The 18369-nt window shown below is 51.5% G+C and overlaps 1 protein-coding gene across 4 annotated transcripts in view; it reads left to right on the top strand.

The window, feature by feature from the left end:
• The window catches only part of DLGAP4 (DLG associated protein 4), an 87333-nt gene that overhangs the window by 27095 nt on the left and 41869 nt on the right, over window positions 1-18369 (top strand). The window contains exon 1 of one of the 4 annotated variants that reach the window (XM_060124096.1): window positions 5535-5639. The exons of 2 other annotated variants lie outside the window; for them this stretch is intronic. In XM_060124096.1, the coding sequence (XP_059980079.1) occupies window positions 5594-5639 (46 nt within the window). In that variant the 5' untranslated portion in view covers window positions 5535-5593. Of the gene's footprint in view, window positions 1-5534; window positions 5640-8103; window positions 8144-18369 lie in introns of those variants that run through there. One more of the 4 variants, XM_060124098.1, reaches the window with a different exon arrangement.

Genomic DNA, 18369 nt, shown 5'->3' with positions numbered 1-18369 from the left:
TATACATGTGGGCAAGCATCACTGTGGGAGCCATTCCTTCCTGCAAGTGAAATTGCTGTTTTGAAGAATCTGTGCACCTAAAAGTTCGTTACCTTCTTTTGCATTCTGAAAACCTATATATATATATATATATATTTTAACATCTTTATTGGAGTATAATTGCTTTACAATGGTGTCTTAGTTTCTGCTTTATAACAAAGTGAATCAGCTATACATATATCCCCATATCTCTTCCCTCTTGCGTCTCCCTCCCACCCACCCTCCCTATCCCACCCCTCTAGGTGGTCACAAAGCACCGAGCTGATCTCCCTGTGCTGTGCAGCTGCTTCCCACTAGCTATCGATTTTACATTTGGTAGTGTATACATGTCCACGCCACTCTCTCACTTCGTCCCAGCTTACCCTTCCCCCTCCCCACGTCCTCAAGTCCATTCTCTACATCTGCGTCTGCGTCTTTATTCCTGTCCTGCCTCTAGGTTCTGAAGAACCTTTTTTTTTTTTTAGATTCCATATATATGTGTTAGCATACGATATTTGTTTTTCTCTTTCTGACTTAATTCACTCTGTATGACAGACTCTAGGTCCATCCACCTCACTACAAATAACTCAATTTCGTTTCTTTTTATGGCTGAGTAATATTCCATTGTATATATGTGCCACATCTTCTTTATCCATTCGCCTGTCGATGGACACTTAGGTTGCTTCCATGTCCTGGCTATTGTAAATAGAGCTGCAGTGAACATTGTGGTACATGACTCTTTTTGAATTATGGTTTTCTCAGGGTATATGCCCAGTAGTGGGATTGCTGGGTCGTATGGTAGTTGCATTTTTAGTTTTTTAAGGAACCGCCATACTGTTCTCCATAGTGGCTGTATCAATTTACATTCCCACCAACAGTGCAAGAGGGTTCCCTTTTCTCCACACCCTCTCCAGCATTTATTGTTTGTAGATTTTTTGATGATGGCCATTCTGACTGGTGTGAGATGATACCTCACTGTAGTTTTGATTTGCATTTCTCTCATGATTAGTGATGTTGAGCATCCTTTCATGTGTTTGTTGGCAATCTGTATATCTTCTTTGGAGAAATGTCTGTTTAGGTCTTCTGCCCATTTTTGGATTGGGTTGTTTGTTCTTTTGATATTGAGCTGCATGAGCTGCTTGTAAATTTTGGAGATTAATCCTTTGTCAGTTGCTTCACTTGCAAATATTTTCTCCCATTCTGAGGGTTGTCTTTTTGTCTTGTTTGTGGTTTCCTTTGGTGTGCAAAAGCTTTGAAGTTTCATTAGGTCCCATTTGTTTATTTTTGTTTTTATTTCCATTTCTCTAGGAGGTGGGTGAAAAAGGATCTTGCTGTTATTTATGTCATAGAGTGTTCTGCCTATGTTTTCCCCTAAGAGTTTTATAGTGTCTGGTTTTACATTTAGGTCTTTAATCCATTTTGAGTTTATTTTTGTGTATGGTGTTAGGGAGTGTTCTAATTTCATTCTTTTACATGTAGCTGTCCAGTTTTCCCAGCACCACTTATTGAAGAGGCTGTGTTTTCTCCATTGTATATTCTTGCCTCCTTTAACAAAAATAAGGTGTAGGGCTTCCCTGGTGGCACAGTGGTTGAGAGTCCGCCTGCCGATGCAAGGGACACGGGTTCATGCCCCAGTCTGGGAAGATCCCACATGCCGCGGAGCGGCTGGGCCCGTGAGCCATGGCCGCTGAGCCTGCGCATCCGGAGCCTGTGCTCCGCAATGGAAGAGGCCACAACAGTGAGAGGCCTGCGTACCGCAAAAAAAATGAGGTGTATATATTTTTTTCAGGGCTACTGATTTTTTTTAATTTTTTAAAAATTTTATTTATTCATTTTTGGCTGCGTTGGGTCTTCATTGCTGCACAAGGGCTTTTCTCTAGTTGCGGCGAGCGGGGACCACTCTTTGTTGCAATGAGTGGGCTTCTCATTGTGGTGGCTTCTGTTGTTGCAGAGCACAGGCTCTAGGCACACGGGCTTCAGTAGTTGTGGCACACGGGCTCAGTAGTTGTGGCTCACGGGCTCTAGAGCGCAGGCTCAGTAGGTGTGGCACACAGGCTTAGTTGCTCCGTGGCATGTGGGATCTTCCCCGACCAGGGCTTGAACCCATGTCCCCTGCATTGGCAGGCGGATTCTTAACCACTGTGCCACCAGGGAAACTCAAGGTGTATATATTTTTAAAAGCACCTTGCCCCCCACCCCTGGATTCAAATTCCTTTCCTTGGTTAAGTACTGACAGTACTAATCCAGCCCAGAGAGGGGGAGGAGGCTGGCCAGTCTTTGCTCAGAAGCCCTCAGCCAATGAGATCTCTCCAGAGTAAAGTGCAGATGGGAGGAAGTGAGGGATGAAGGGAAGAAATGGGCTGGAGGGATATCAGGAGTGGAGCCAGGACTGGGGGGAGGGGATTCTGTTACAGGTACCTGCGGACCTGTTTGTGACTTGGTCTCCAGGGAGGGATGCCCCCCCCATACACACACACACACGCACGCACGCACGCACGCACATACACTGTGTCCTCCTTCCTGTGCTTCTCTGGTGTGTGCCGCACCTGCTTGGCAACGGCTGGGCCATCAAGCTCAATCATCCCACAGATATTTACTGAGCTCCTGAATCCAGTGCTGGCTTGGCCACAATGTCCCTGTGCCTTTCCGAGCCTCAGTTTTCCTCATCTGAGAGGCAGGGAGGCTCATCCCTGCCTCTCTCATGTCACCAGCCTAGAGGGGAGATTTGGTAAACCAGCCAGTGGGAAAACACCATAAAACAGATTACAGTGGTCTTAGCTAGACTGTGTCAGGCACCCTGGGGTCAGCGGAGAGTGAAGTTTGGACCAGTCCTGGGTGGGATGCTGTCTTAGTCCTGGGTCTTAGCAGATGGCCTGGTCGGCCCTCAGGCGGGGAGTTTTCAGGCAGCTGTTGGTGGCTCCTCTTGCTGTGCTAAGACCAGGTCAGGCTCGTCCCTGGGGTCTTCCTGAATTTGCTCTGCCCCAGGGGCTGCTCAGGATAAAGGAGTTGAGTTGACAGGTTGGGGAGAGGTAGTCAGAGAGACCAGGAAGGTCTCCACACAGTGGCCAGAGTTTGCCTCGTCCTCCAAGCCAACAGGAAGACCCTTTTGGGTCCCGCTCTGGTCATTTCTGCAGCTCCTTTTTAGTCCTCAGTGGTGGCAGGGATGAGGAAGGGGACGTTCCATCATTTTTCTAATTTAATGACACTTTAAAGCATTAGCCGAGTTCCTCCCTCCTATTTTATCAACGGACAGACCGAGGCGGGGGGTTGAGGGCCTCCTCCCACGTTTCCCAGCGAGTCAGCAGCCTCACTGGGATGAGAAGCCAGGTGTTCAGGCCTTAACTCTCACCATCTTTCCCACATCATCCCAGTCTTTAGTTTCACTTTGGGGTTAAAAACCAAAGTGAAAGAAAAAGGTAAAGCAGGAAGCAGCCGCTTCAGACCCAGCCCAGGCTGGGGTGGGCCCCGGGGGACCTCACTATGCCTCACTAAGAGAGGAGCAGGCCTCTTCCCTTGTTCTGGAGGCCCGGCCTGGGTGGGTGCCGGGTGGGACCCCGCAGGGAGAGGCGCCAGGCTGCAGACCAGGGTGGCCTTCTGGCCCGGCCTGCCCCTGCGTGGGGGAGAGCCAGTTCCACGGGTTCCCCGGTAAAGTCAGCCTCACCTGGGTGTGGCCCCAGGTGGGGAGCTACTGCCTTTGAAATTCCTGTCCTTCTGCGGCAGGGCTGGGCTGGAGGTGGGCCTGGGACATCAACCCTGGCTTCCCGAATCCAGCTTTCACAGAACAGTTCCACACTCCCTGAAGGTAAGAGCTAACGTCCTGTCTCCACTGAGAAAACTTTTAAACTTTCGGTCACTGTAGGCACTTACCTCACCCCCTGGCGGTTTCTTCTTAAGGACGCAGATGGCCTGAAAGCCTTTTGTCCTGGTTGCAGTCCCAGGGACTTGGAGAGCACAGGGCATAAGGGAACCGGAGCCGTGCTTCTCCAGTTGATAGGTGGCCTCCGACAAGCCCCCTCCTGGCTCTGGACCTCAATCCCCATTTGTTTCTTGGCAGGAGCTCTAGCTCTGCTGTTCAGCCGAATAGCTTTTGGTCCCCTGGTGAGACCAAAATCATAACACACGTTTGGTTCGCCTGTGTACTTCAAAGATTAGCCGTTGCCTAACTCGCTGGGGTCTCAAGTTCCTGTTTCTCTGTGCTTTTTCTAAGGAAGTTCTCAGCCTTGCCAGAGCAGATAATGGTAGCAATTTTGTTGCTTCAGCGAATAGGATTTTCGTCTACTTCTCCTCTGCTCTGCGTGATCCCAAGGTTCCCAGGCGCAGAGCTGTGTTCATTCAAGTCCACTCCCTGACGGCACACGCTGAGCACACAGTAGGTGACCTGGAATTTGTGGCTGAGTGACTGCACTGATGAGCCACACCCATTAGCCACGCTGCTCCCCTGGGTGGCAGAACCTGGCACCTACAAAGCCCGACTGTGTACGGAAGCCCACACACCGATGGTCGGGCAGCCCCGTAGTTAAGAGCATAGCCCTGGAGTCATGCTGCCGGGGTTCAGATCCTGAGATGCCACCTGGAGCTGTGAGGCTTTGGCAAGTTGCTTAACCTCTCTGGGCCTCCGTTTCTTCACCTGCAAAATAGAGGTGATGATATTACCTGAGTCACTGCGCGAGGACAAGAGAGAGAATGTGTGTGTGTGTAAAGCACTCAGGACAGTGCCAGGCACAGAGGAAGCACTTAAGAAATGTTTGCCCCTGCTCTTCTTGATATCCAGGGGGAGACAGAAGACTTGAAATATTTAAAGACTGTGCATGTCCCATGTCTGGAAAGATGCAGGTGCGCTTGGTATTTGGAGAGGAGTTAATCATTCGATGGCTCTTTGTTGAGTGTGGGGCCCTGATGGGGAAGACGCAGCGAATCAAGGCAGGCTTTAGAGAGGAGGTGACCTTCAGGACCTCAGAAGCTGGGTAGGCTCCACGTGGATGGAGATTTTTAAGGGGAGGCTTCCCTGGGGACGGGAGGGGAGGCAGGGGCTGGTTGTCCAGGGGCCTGGGGAGCTGAGATCAGGCTAGAGAAGCCTGCCCAGGGCTGTCAGAGTCCACCAGGCACTCAGAGTCAGGGTTTATCTCGGCAGGGTCATCACTCCATTGGGCAGTATCCTGCTGGGGACTGCAATGAAGAGTCTGCTCTTGAGTGTGTTGTGAATACAGTAATAGTTCAAGGCTCTCCTGGAACTTTCTTGCCTTCCCAAGCTTCCCACGCTTCATGACGTGACTGTTGGCCCAGCACAGAGCATGGTAGCAGTCAGGAGGTGTTTGCCTGTGGGGTAGGGGGAGCGGGGCTTGTCTGACAGCACCTATAAAGGCAGGGCTGCCACTGCTACTGCTGCCCCAGCAGTCTTCTCAAAGGGGGTGCACGCAGCAGTGCGTGGGAACAGCCCAGGGGAAGAGGACTTGGGTTCATCCCAGCCAGCTCCTCCCCATCCCGCCTCCACTTTCTTCCCAAACAATCAGCCATTCATCCCAGGTGCTGAGCCAGGGGAAGGAGAGGGAACAAGACAAACCTGGTCTCTTCCCTCATGGAGCTTGGAGACCTCATCCAGCTTGGAGACCCCATTCAAGCAGGTACAGACACACAACATACTGTCTAACTGGGATGAGTCCTGAAGGAAACATAGTTGCCGAGAGGGACTTATTCAGAGAAGATGGGGAAGGCATCTCAGGGAAGGTGGGGTGGGGGATGGGAAGGAGGCAGTTAAGGCAGACTGGGAACAGCAGGGGGCAAGACCCTGAGGTATAAAGTGTTTGGTGTATTTAGGGAACCGGGAGAGGTTCGGGTTATGTCTGGAAGGGTCTGCAAGGTCAGGCAGGGCCTGGCTGGGCTTGGCAAGCCTGGGTAGGTCTGAGGCCAACAGTTTTGCTCACCCAGAGGTGTGATAACAAAAGTATTACAAGTGATTTTTGTTTTAAAATTAACATCAGAGCTTCTGAATACTTGAATCGTCATCATTATTATTATTATCATCATCATCAGGTTTTCATACTGATCATTAGTCATCAAGAAAAGGCTTCTTCAGCATTCCCTACTTATTGCTAATGCCCTTTCACATACTACTTCACAATTCACAAAGCCCTGTTGCTTCTGTTGCTGAGGGAGGCGAGTTGCAGTTATTACTGCTGTTTTTAGAAATGATGGAACAGAGAGGTAAAGTGACTTGTCCAGAGTCATACAGCTTAATCAAGATTTGAAGTCCTGATTCACTACTCTTTCTGTACTACCAACTGCTTTTGTTTAAGAAGGCCAACGCAGAAGTTGCTATTTCTTTTTAGCCAGATTGCCATTCCAAAATGATCACAGTTTAAAAGTTTGGGTATAGAATGATGTAACAGTAATTATGTTAGGGCAATGGGATTAAAATCACTTTTTAACTGTTTTCTATAATGTTATACAATATATTTATAGTTCTTTTTTAAGTTTTAATTTCTTTAACCTCCACACAATCTCCCATCCAACTCCTTTCCAAGGTTCTAACACATCCATTTCTACCCTTGTAGATCTCCAGTCTTTTTGATTTTATATTTAAATTCTTTCTTTTTCTTTTATTTCTATTCCCTGAATCTCAGGAAAGAGATTGTAGCAGATTATAAATCAGCCCCTGCTCACAAATACATTTAAGTCAAACCAGAAATCAACACTTCATGCTTAAAGTAGCTTTCAGTATTTTATTTTATGACTTCTGGATATTGGGTGGAAAATCAGTTTGATAGCTGGGGCTCGTTTGTAGAGAGTTCCTCAGTAGACTCTGCACTAGCCCACTTTTTAAAAAACTGTGTTAAAGTGCACATAAAACTTTACCACATGGACTTCCCTGGTTGTCCAGTAGTAAAGAATCCGCTTTCCACCGCAGGGTTCGATCCCTGGTTGGGGAAGTAAGATCCCGCATGTTGCATGGCACAGCCAAAAAATAAATTACCGCTTATACTATTTTTAAGTGTGCAGTTCAGTGATATTAAGTGCACTCACATTGTTTTACAACTATCACCACCCTCCATCTCCAGAACTCTTTTCATCTTGCAAAACTGAAACTCTGTACCCATTAAACAACTTCCCATTCCCTCCTCCCCCACCCCCTGGAAACCACCCTTCTACTTTCCGACTATATGAATTTAACTACTCCAGGTAACTTATTCATTAGTCCATTTTAAGGAGGTATATTTGAAAGGGAGAGTAGGTTTCATCTGGAAATAATGAACTCTTGGTTAACTTTCCAAGTTGATGCACACTGCAGCTCTCAGCTTTATGTGGCTGTGTTCCAGCAGAGTTTTTAAAAGGCTGCTCATCTCCCAGGAGGGCTTTTCCCACAGAGGCAGTGTTGGTTCCAGCGCCCGTGGTGGCTGCGTGGAGCCTGGACACAGCTTCAGGATCCTTCTTAACACAGGCAGGTACTACCAATTAACCAGAAGTAGCACACCTTTTGGAACCTGTGCCGTCCACAACCTAGTGCAGTGCCCAACTTTTACAGATGGGTGTCAGTCCTAGGAGGGGAAGGGACCATTTGAGGGGCAAGTGATATCACAGGTCTCTTTGTGAGAGACGAAAAGGGCCTGGTAGGACAGACCGAAGCCTGGGGAGGTGATTAGTATGCTTGTAAAAACATCAGGGCAGAGCAGCTCCCAGAGGGGTAGAAGTTGTCAAGGTAAAGTCCGCTTTCTTCAGATGCTCTTTGGGATGCTGGCTTGGGCTTGAGGTCTTTGTAAAAGTGTATTCTAGTCAGAGTCTGCCAGCAGAAGGGAGAGACCAAATTTGTCTTTCTACGGTGATTTCTAAGCTTTGTAGGAATGTGTGTGTCAGCCTCCTTGTCAGCCAACTTGTATTTTTGTTGTGAGACCGGATGCTGTGAAGGTTGGGTTCTGGAGACTGCAACCTGGAAGGTTTGCACTCACTTAGCAGATAGAACACTTGCTGTGTGACGCTGAACAAATCCCTCAAACTCTCTGAGCCTTCATTTCCTCAGCAGCACAAGGGGCGATGGTGAAAACATCTCTTTGTGGGGCTCAAATATAAGGACCTCAGACAGTGACTGGGCCAGGGCAGTAGCCAGCGATGCCCGAGCAGGCAATAAACACCGGTAACTATGACGATTAGTCGCTGATATTCAGCGAGTCCTTACAGTTGCGGGGTGCTGGTGACTTTCCCTTGGGGAGGTCTTCTTTTAAAAAGATCTTCCCAAATGTCACCATGTTGTGCTTTTAGAGGTGGTTGGGAGAAAACTCGAGTAGAGTTTGGAGGGTATGGATGGTTTGGAGGCGGAGGGTAGGCCTATAGTCCCTGCTTGTCCAGCACCTCTGTCTTTTGCTTGCCAGGTCGCCCCTCACAGACTTCCCTGCTGCTGCATTCTCAAGTCTTCCAGGGGAAGGCCCTGCAGGCCTGTCTCACTTTTGGGGTGAAGACAGAGACAGGGTCCCACGTCGTAAGTGGCAGCAGGCATTTGCCTGGCACCCCTTCTGGGTGCCACAGGCATGGGAACCTTGCAGTCCCTGCCTTCAGGGGACTCAGGGTCTAAACGGAGGAGAAAAGTAAACAGGCCTGTAAAACAGTGTGACGGCAGGGGCCTGTGGCACCTCTAAACCTGGGGCGCGACCCAGTGAGGGGTGCCTGGCGGGTGCGGAAGGACAGTCAGGGAAGGCTTGTAGGGAGTGATGCTGGAACGGAGACCCGGAAGAGGCGGTGGGATTAGGGAGGAGGAGGGGCATTGCAGGCAGGGAGCAGCCTCGCAAAGACCCGGGCGCTGGGAACATGGGGCGTTGGCATGGAGAGGGTGGCAGAGAAAAGTTAGAGGTTTGCTTGGCAAGGCAGGGACACCAGAGGTCACTACCCTAAAATGTTAGAATAGTGATACAGATGCGGCATGGGGTGGGGGTCGGCTGCGGTCCTCAGGGCACTGAACTTTCCTGACCTGCCTCAGGCCAGAAACCCCCAGCTTCTGGCGCATGGAGTCCTTGGGAGGCCTAGAATCAGGCAGCTGCTCTGTGGGCCCCTTGCTCAGATATTTGGGCCCCTCAAGTGATTGTACTGGTAGTTCCTCACCTGCCAAGCCCTTTCCTGCCTGTCTTGCCAAGAGAGTCTCACAGCAGCCCTAGGGCAGTGAACAGGGCGAGTCAGTATTGTTCCCATCTTACAGATGGGTGAGAGTGAGGCCAGGGGAGCCTTAGTCATACAGTGAGTGAGTGCAGGAACAGTGCTCACTCTCAGGGCCTCCTGACCTATAGGCCACTTCTGTAACTCAGCAGCAGGTATGGCGGGGGGCGGGGGGGGGAAGGGAAGCCAGTGTCGGCTGGTCTCTTGTTCTGAGGATGGGTTTATCATCTCAGGTAGGAGCTCTGTGCTGCTCGACTGTCCAGAGGAAGGTGTGTTAAGCCCTGACCGTACTGCCTTAGACCTTAGAGTTAGTCCTCCCATCATTTCCCCTGTAGCTAGGCCATTTGAACCTTCTCCTCCCTCTCCTCTGCTAGTTGGTAACAATTCTCTGGAGGCAGAAAAAAAAAGAAATTGAACTGTGAATGTCGCACACACAAAAATGATGTCTGATGTCACCTCCATTACTGAGTGTGAAGTAGGAAGGCGGAGAAAAGAGGAAACATCTCAGGCCTGGAAGGAATCTTAAAGGTCACCCGCGGGGGCTTGAGTCCCTCCCTGCATCCGTCGTGCCTGTGTCTAGCCTAGCTGATCGCCTCCTAGGCAGCTCTGCCCCTTAGAAACTGCCTCCTTATAATGAGGCAAAACCTGCTCCCCCTTAACCCCCACCTTCCTGTCCCCCCTCTGGTTGTGCTGTAATGACCTGGACCACATGGACAATGTATGTGACAGTCTCCTAGGTATTTGAAGACAGTAGCCATGCCCTTCTGAATCCCCTCTTTTCCAGGCTACTACTCCAGTCTCTCTAAGCACCTCCTCCCTTGTGTTAGACTAGGCATGGCTCATGGCGCATGTGCGTCACACCCCATCTGTGGCAAATCTGTGACAGACGTCACCAATCAGTCGCAGCACTCTTGTTCAGTCAGTCCCAGGCTTTCTCCTGCAGTAGTCCCTGCGGCTACGCCCAGTCAGTGGAGTTTTACTTTATTGTGAGTTTCTTGAGGTCTGAGGACTACTAACACTGGGTGGGTCCCTAGTGCCCACCCAGAGCCCAGTGCGTGGCCTACTTGTCGTAATGGGAGGATGGATTAGAGACTTCTCCGTGTGCGATTGCCCCCTTCTCATCGGGCTCCAGTTTGTCAGTGTCCCTTGTCCAGGATCGCCAACAGTACCCACAACATTATCCAGAGTTCAGTGGGGCTGCCCCCTCCCTGGTCCTGCACCTTCTCTGTCAGTGTAGCCTCAGACCGTGTCTGTGATCAACTAGAGTCGCTACGACATTTTCCCACATGTCTGTTTTCTGTGTAATTGTCCAAGTTGGGGTCCTGAACTCAAAATCTTAATATAAGCTCTGAGGACTGGGCCCTTGTCCCTGTCCCCAGGCCTGGCACCAGGGAAGGCGACCTGGCCTGGGCTGACCTGAGCTGAACTCACGGTTTTCCCCATTCACTTCTGCTCTGTTCATTTCAAACCATCTCTTGGCCGCCCAGGGTTCTTGGCTCCGGGTTCTGACACCCGATATGCCACCTGTCACTGCAGGCACAGTGAATGAGCCTGTTAACACCGTCTTTCTATTCTGGGATCCGCTTGGTCATTCAGAACAATGAAAGAGGCCAGCAATCGAGGTGCACAGGGCCTGGCAGTGTCTGGCTTTGCACACTGGATGTGGGCCCCTGTGACAGCTTGTAAAAAGCCAGGCTTTTGTGACCCATTACTAGGGTTTGACATCAGCCCTCCAGAAGTGAGGGTGGTTTTTGAGGCTCTTTCTTCTAAGTAGTACTTCCCAGGCTGGGCTCCTGGGACCTTAGGGCTTTGGAAAGACCACAACAAGGTCCACGTGCTAGAGCCAGTATTTGAAAAGCCAAATCTTGGATTCTCCACCCCCGACTCCTCCACCAGGCCAGACGGGCTGTACACATCAAGTTTTTGTCTTGGACTGGAACCACCATAGCAGCCCTGTAACTCTGGCCATCTTCTCCTCATCAGCACTCCCTACTAGTGTTTATAGCTTTAATGTACGAGAAAATCATGATTCAGGAACTGCTGCTTGGAAGCTGGTGTCTCTTTCAAGCTTGGACTCCCAGGGGTGGTGGTAGTAAGGTATCCCGAGGGGTAGGATAGGGGCCTCAGCAGAGCTGCCAGCAGAGCCAACTCTGCCGGCAGGTCTCTGGGGATAAATAAAAGGACATTTGCAGCAGATTCCAGCACAGAACGGGCGGTGAGGGGTGAATGTTGCCTGACAGGTTGCTTACTGGATACGGTCGCAGTATTCGTGGAAATGTTTTTTGAGAAACAGCATGCCGTCTGGGGTCCCCTGGTCAGGGGCTGGAGGAGGTGGGGCTCAGCCACACGTGGGTGCTTCCCTGAATGCCTAGAGCTGGTGGTCTCCAGGCTGGGAGTCAGGTGGGCAGAGGGAACACACCCACACTCAGAACCCCAGGCAAGGTCCCTGCTCTGCCACCTGATCCTCAGGGAGTACATTTGCCTTTCTGATCCTCAGTTTCCTCATTTGTACTATGAGGAGGTTGAATGAGTCCGGTGGATCCCAAAATACCATATGGAGGAAAAAAAGAAAATGGAGGTGCTCTGAGGGCCCTGGCGGGGGGTGGGAGTCAAAAAGCCTCCCCAGGCCCTCTTGAGGGCCCCCAGAACCTGGTTTGAAAGTCACTGGAATTACTATGTCCTCGGACCCTAGAATTTGGAGGTTTTCACATCCTCGTTCCAGTCCCAGTACCCCATCAGCCAGCTGTGTGACCTGGGATGAGTGGCCTCACCTCTTTGGGCTCTGCCTTGAGGCTGTAGTGAGATTTAGCCAAACTGGGGAAGTCCTGAGTGACTGGGAAACCACGTCAGGGGTTCTGGTGTTTCTGGTGGAGGGTCAGAGTGTCCAGGACTGCACATCCAGAAGAGAAGGGCCTGAGGAAGGGCTGTGGGTGGCAGTGATCACAGGCAGAGCAGGCCGCCTTTTTCTTCCACGTGCTGGGGTTCTGGTCCAGGGGCACCAGGCCTCTGACCCCATGGCCAGCAGAGCCAGAGGCAGCCACCATCTAACCCACTCAGAGGATATCGCCAAACCCTGCGTGAGGACCCAAGATTAGGGTCCTGACTGGGGAACTGGCCTGGCCAGAATCTCAGCCAGGCCCTGCTAAGTGCACCTAACTCCAGCCCTGGTCAGTGTGGTGAAGCAGCAGCTACAAGTGCTGGCTCTGGAATCAGAAAGCCTGAGCGCAAATCCTGGCTGTGTGACCTGGGGCTGTTCACTTCTCTCTGGGCCTCACTTTTTTCCTCTTTGAAGCGGGAGTGATAGGCCTGGTGAAGAGTTGATGAGCCAATACAGTTAAAGCTTTTCATGCTAGGCCAGTTCACGGCCAGCCCTCAGTCAGGAGAGATGCCCGGGGCTTGTGAAGGCTCCTGACCGGCAGCTTCCTGTCCTCAGAGAATCAGCTGACCTGAACTGTGGGTCCATCTGGAGGGCATTGCTTAACCCTGTCCTCCAGCACCTCTGGCCTGAACGTGTCAGGACAGAGCCACCTCATACCTTTGACCCCAACTGGTGTGTGAACAGGGCTTCTAAGGAGCAGCTGTCTCTGGAGGGGGCGAAGGGTGTTGTCCCAGCAACCAAGCTGGTCCCTCTCAGGCAGCTGCTCCAGGCCCATGAAGGGGGGCGGCCATCTGTGCTCTGGATGGGGCTCTCCCGCCACCTGTGCCCTGGTGCCAAGAGCCTGCAAGCAGTACTGGCCTGCCGACCAGAAGGGGCTTCTCTGTTTTTGCCCAACAGACCTGAGACACCACCAGAAGGGCCTCCTGCTGCCTCGATTTCAAGGTTCCCAAGGGTCTCCTGCCTTTCCAAGGGGGAGGTTCTAGTGGACCGGCTTCCTGGGGAGCAGGGGGAGAGGGGCTGGAGCTCCAGAAGGAGCAAGGAGGCCTGAGGACAGCTGTTCCAGCAGTCACAAACCTGTGTGCCATGGGCCACGTTAGCAGGCAGGCACGTACCTGCCCAGTGTTTTTTAAAACTTAGAATTGACTAACTCCATTTTTAAAAGAATTAACTAACTCCACTTTTAAATTTAGAGGTTTTATTTATTTATTTTTAAGGCCAGATTTCTGGCTTCTCTCACCCAGGTCTCCACATGACAGCTGTGGGCCAGAGGGGTTACATGCATGGTCTCCTGTAGACGTTTAAACTTGTGACGCCCATTCAAGGCCAACCCACTTAGCTGGGGAAACGAAGGCCCAGAAAGGATTAGACCCTTTGCAAGGTACACAGTCGACCACAGCCTCACAGAGCACGGCCACTGTTAAAAGCTAAAAGCCTGTTCTCTCATCTATAAAACATCAGTGATGATTATCTCCCCTCCCAGGCCTGTGTCTGGAATAAAGTAGTACCTGGCCCAGGACTCACTCAGTCATGATTCTTTTAAATCTGTACATATGATATGCCTTGCCTGGAAGATGTTGCCGGAAGCACTGCTTACTTTCTTTCTCTGCCACCTTTCAGAAATAGTTGTTTTTCAAGTTGTTTCTGATGCCCAGTGCTTAGGGTTTATTGAGCTCTCGTTCCCACAGCTTCATTGCCGAACTTCAAGCAGAGCTGCTCCAAGCTTTACCTCCCACAGCACTGGCCATTAGATTCCGACTCAGAGTCAGGAGTAAATCATTCTTCCCTGAGCTTCAGTCTACCCAACTGTCAAATAGGGGGTTGTTCATTAATTCAGTAAATACTTACTGAACCCAGCCATGTATCGGGCCTGGTGCTGGGAAAGCATCTTAATTCTATAAGGTATTCAGGGTCCCCACCCTCAGGAATCTATATTAGATACTCAGGATCTCTGTCTGGTAGGGGAGAGAGACAAAAGACAAGTGAACCAGTAAGTTGATCAGTGCTCAATGAAATAAACAGGATCCTCAAAGGAAGAACAGCAACTTTAGACAGGGTGGTCTGGGAGGCCCTCATTGAGGACATGACCCCTGAGCCAAGACCTGAGTGGGAAGCAGAGATGAGAGCAGGATGGGAAGGAGTAGGTGTGCGGAGGTTGGGGTGGGGATCATCTCAGACAGGGAAACAGCAGGTTCAAAGGCCCTGAGGTCGGCGCATGCTTGGAGTGTTTGAGGAATAGCAGTGTGACTGGAATGGAATCAACAAGGGGAAAGTGCAGGAACTGAGGCTGGAGAAGGGGGCAGTGCCTGTAGGAGGCCAAGGTGGGCAACTTCATGGAGTGGGGAGCCTTTGAAAAGCTTTAGAAATGGGAAGCATTAATCCAATTTGTACTTTAAAAAAACTCCTCAGGCTGCTTTCTGGAGAGTGATTGTGGGTGAGTTGGATCACCGACAAAGCAGGGAGGCCAGAGGGTAGAAAGTGGAAGCCTAGACCAGGGTGGTGGGATAGAGAGAAGCCTGGCTCTGTGACATGTGCTTTTGTGGGGGAGGGGCAAAGCCTTACAGATGGGGGAGGCCTGGGAAGCAGGGGGCAGGACTCCCCAGGCTTCTGGAGTGTGTGACGGAGTGCGTGCGTGGGGGTCCCCTCTTTAGAAGAGCAAGGCCGACGGCGGGGAGGAGAGGCTCAGATTCATTCTGGACACACTGAGCTTGAGATGGCCTTGGCACCTCACACAGAGCTGCCTGGTGTGCCGGGCTATTGAGAAAGGAGGCAATGCGCCCTTCCAGCTGCAGTCAGGTCCACGTGCTGTAAATCCTCTGACTGCAGGCCAGTTTGGAGGGACTTTGTGAGGGATGCTGTGGGCAGGAAGAAGATACCACCGTTCCCGGTGTCCAAGCAGCCCCAGGAAGCCACGGACCCTGTCGGAGAAGAGGCAGCCCTCTCTCAGGCCTCCCTGGCTTCCCTTCACCAGCTAAATTACCTAAATGCCGCTTTGCCGAGCCATGCCCTGCTCAAATCTGTCTTCCCACACCTTGGGCTGTGCTGCCCCGCTCCTTTGCTGGGAGCGTCCCTCCACCTGAAAGCCCTGCATCTCCTTGCCCCTCAGTGACTCTGGTCCATCCTGCCGGACCCAGTCAACCTTCATGTCTTCCAGAAAGGTCCTCAGCTGTCCCCCAAAAGGTGATCACTCTCTCCTTCATCGAGAAACCGTGGTAAGTGGAATCATAGGGGCCACCCCAGGATTATAGACATCTTCATGTCTGCCATCTCTTTGAATTCTACTCAGAGCACATTGGGAGTCACACCCCATTTTCTGGGTGAAACAGTTAACATGTTCAAGGCTGTTGCCTCTACATGACCCTTACAGAGTTGGCACAGTGGGCGGGGCATAGGGTAGGGGTCAGGCTTCAGGCAGCCTGGGTTCAATCCCTGGCCCCAACACTGCCTGGCTAGAAGGTGAGCTTGGGCGAGTCTCCCCACCTCTCTGAGCCTCACCTGGAAAACAGGGCAGTGAGAAACCTACCTCACATATCTGTTCTGAGGGTTCATTTGGCCAAAGTACAATCCATTCTCATTATTCATGGTGCTTACATCCGCAGTGTCTCACAAACACTGAATTAGTGAATACTGAACCATTCCTCCTATGGGAAATGCAGAGTCCCTGCGTTTCCACCCGCTACCAGCACAAACCACCAAGATAACTTATTTAATATATTGTTAATTTATTAACACTGATCTAAGCACTGTAACTCAAGCCTGAGCAAAGCTTATCTGACACACGTGTTTTCTCCATAAGGCACATCACAACCTTCTTGCACTTAGGAACATTGGACAACACTTCAGCACTATACTTGGGGGCCATTTCAAGCAGAGAAATCACCACCAACAAAAAAACGCTTAAAAATGTGAAAGCACAGCACTAAATAGACCAGGAAAAGGGTGCTTGTTTACAGTATGAGCTGAAACAAGAAGGCAGTGTTGCCTTGTTCAGCCTCAGCTGGGAACCTGTGTGTTGGGAAACTCAGATTTTCAGGTTCTGCTCAAGTCTGCAAGTGGCTGCAAAAAAAGCCCCGCGAGTATGAGTCTTAGCAGGTAGGCAAATTCGCAGAGACAGAAGCATGAGGAATGAGGACTGAGTGTAGATGGAGTGCTTGCTCAGTAGCACTGTTAACTTTGGCACTGATACCAGCAGGAGGGCATCCTGAGTGCACCCCTTCTGGGCAGGGCTCCAAGGGTGTGGCCGGACTCCCTAAACTTTGTGGCTTCGTCTTTCCCAGACACCTTTGTAACCTCTTGGCTCCTATGGACTTTGGGGTTTGAGGCAGGTACAGATTCTGGAAGCCCTGAGTGCCCCCACTGAAGGGCTTGTTCCACTTCCACTGGGTGGGCGGTGGCACCATCGGAAGGTTTCAAAGCAGTGGCGTGATTGGATTCCTCAAGTGGCCCATTGGCCAGGGTGGAAGAGGGACAGGAAAGGTAAGATAGGAGGGTGAGGGGCCAGGGAGCGGCGGTGTGGGGCGTCTAGGGGAGGCTGGCTCTAGAGGTGGGGAGAAGGGAAGGATGGGGAGGCAGGTAGGGAGCCCCTGGTTGTGGGCAGTGGGGAGGAGCCCCAGGAGGATGCTGGGGTAAGAGGTGCTGCCAGTCTCTCTTGCTGGCGTTTGAAATTGAAGTTTGATCTTGTTACTCTTAAGATACAGTGAGGGAGGTGGTTTCCAGGCTGGCAGAGGGGGAAAGTAGAGGGCACATGGGCCATCGGCAGGAAAGTGGCTCTGAGAGGTCAGTCTGTCCCCGATCCTGACTTAGCTCCTTGGAATTCTCTCCCAGCTTCCCCTGCTCTGGGGGAAGAAACAGGGAAGGAGGGAGGAATTTGATGCTAGGTGGGCGGGAGCCGTGAGTTCTGCTTTAACCGTAGCACACAAGTGAGCTCCCCGATTTAGCTGCGTGGTTTGACAGGTTACTTGTCGGGTGAGAGAAGGAGGGCTCTTACAGGCTCTCAGCCCTTCCTCCGACAAGCCGGGCAGAGTCAGCAAAGGAGTTTAGGGGGTTCTGGCTCTGAGGCCAGCTCCATTCACGTGGGGTCTTGCATGGGTCCGCTGCCTCTTATGTAAAGCCTGCAGCCATGGCTCCTACACTGTTTAGGCCGCTTCTCCTTCAGCACCCCTGCCAAGCTCGGGCCCTTGGGAGCCAGCAGACGTGAGGACTAGGCTGGGCCTCCAAGGCACTTGCAGGAGGCTGTCATGCTGGGGCTGCTGGGGAAATGGAGCCACAGCCAGTACTCTGAGCACCTGAAGCTCTGATTGGCCATCTTATACACCTTGACATTAAAAAAACAAGATGTGGAAACAAATTCATTCTGACCTGAAAAATAGAGTTTGCAGGATAAAATCTAGGGCAGAAGGCGGAAATGAGACAAAGGGAGCTTCTACTTAGAAGAAGCAAGGACTTGTGCACAGTGGGGCAGGGAGGCTGGGCTGGATGTCTGGGGCCGGGGGCAGGTGGCATCACACAACCAGCTTCTGTCTGAGCCTTGGCGTGATGGACCGGCATGGCCAAGGTGAGGGCAGGGAAGCATGCGGCCCCCGGGCACAGCTGTGCAGTGTGCAGACAATGCTGTGTCTCAGTGATGTGTCACTCAGGATCTTTAAAAATATGCACAAGGACCAGCTGGAGGAGACAGTCACCCTGGAGTGATGTTCACCCCCAAGCTTCCTGGGCAAATCTGAAAGTTTTCCAAGAGTGGACACAGAGTTGGACCCATATGCCATTTTGGTGTAAATTGTGGCACATAGAATATCTCCCCAGGGCAGGGAGGACCGCAGTTACATCCTGGCCGGGCCAACATCTTGGGTCTCGGGGGCACTTGCTTCCCTCTAAGGTTTAATTGGCAAATGATGGTTGTGCACCCTCTGGACTGGGGACCGGCTGCTGACCCGCATGGGACACACGCTCAGTCGGAGACCTGGCCACAGCCCTGAGTGCTCCAGAGGAGAGGGTCGGACTCTGCCTGGGCCAGAAAGGGCTGAGAGTGGAGGGACTGGCCGGAGGACGGGAAGCATGAAGGATGCGCGGAGGGGTTCTGGCAGAAACGGTGCACGTGCAAAGGCTTTGGCGCCTGAAGAGTGTGGTGTTTGTGAAGGGTGTGTGGGTTCTGTGAAGCTGGAAGGGGCATGCTGAGCGGGTGGGAGGGCAGGAGGTGAGGCTGTAGGATGGGTGGGTGGGACCAAACAGAAAGGGCTCCAAATTTGAGATGGGACTAGAACCTTGGGTTCTAAAGTGTTGGGAGCCTTCACTATGGCTAAATCTTGATTTTTGGCAACCGAGGGGTTTTTGTAGCGATGATG

This window comes from Lagenorhynchus albirostris, chromosome 15 (assembly GCF_949774975.1).
Source record: "Lagenorhynchus albirostris chromosome 15, mLagAlb1.1, whole genome shotgun sequence".
NCBI lineage: Eukaryota > Metazoa > Chordata > Mammalia > Artiodactyla > Delphinidae > Lagenorhynchus > Lagenorhynchus albirostris.
Note: the sequence above shows the minus strand (reverse complement) of the source record. Positions and strands in the feature narration are given on the sequence as shown.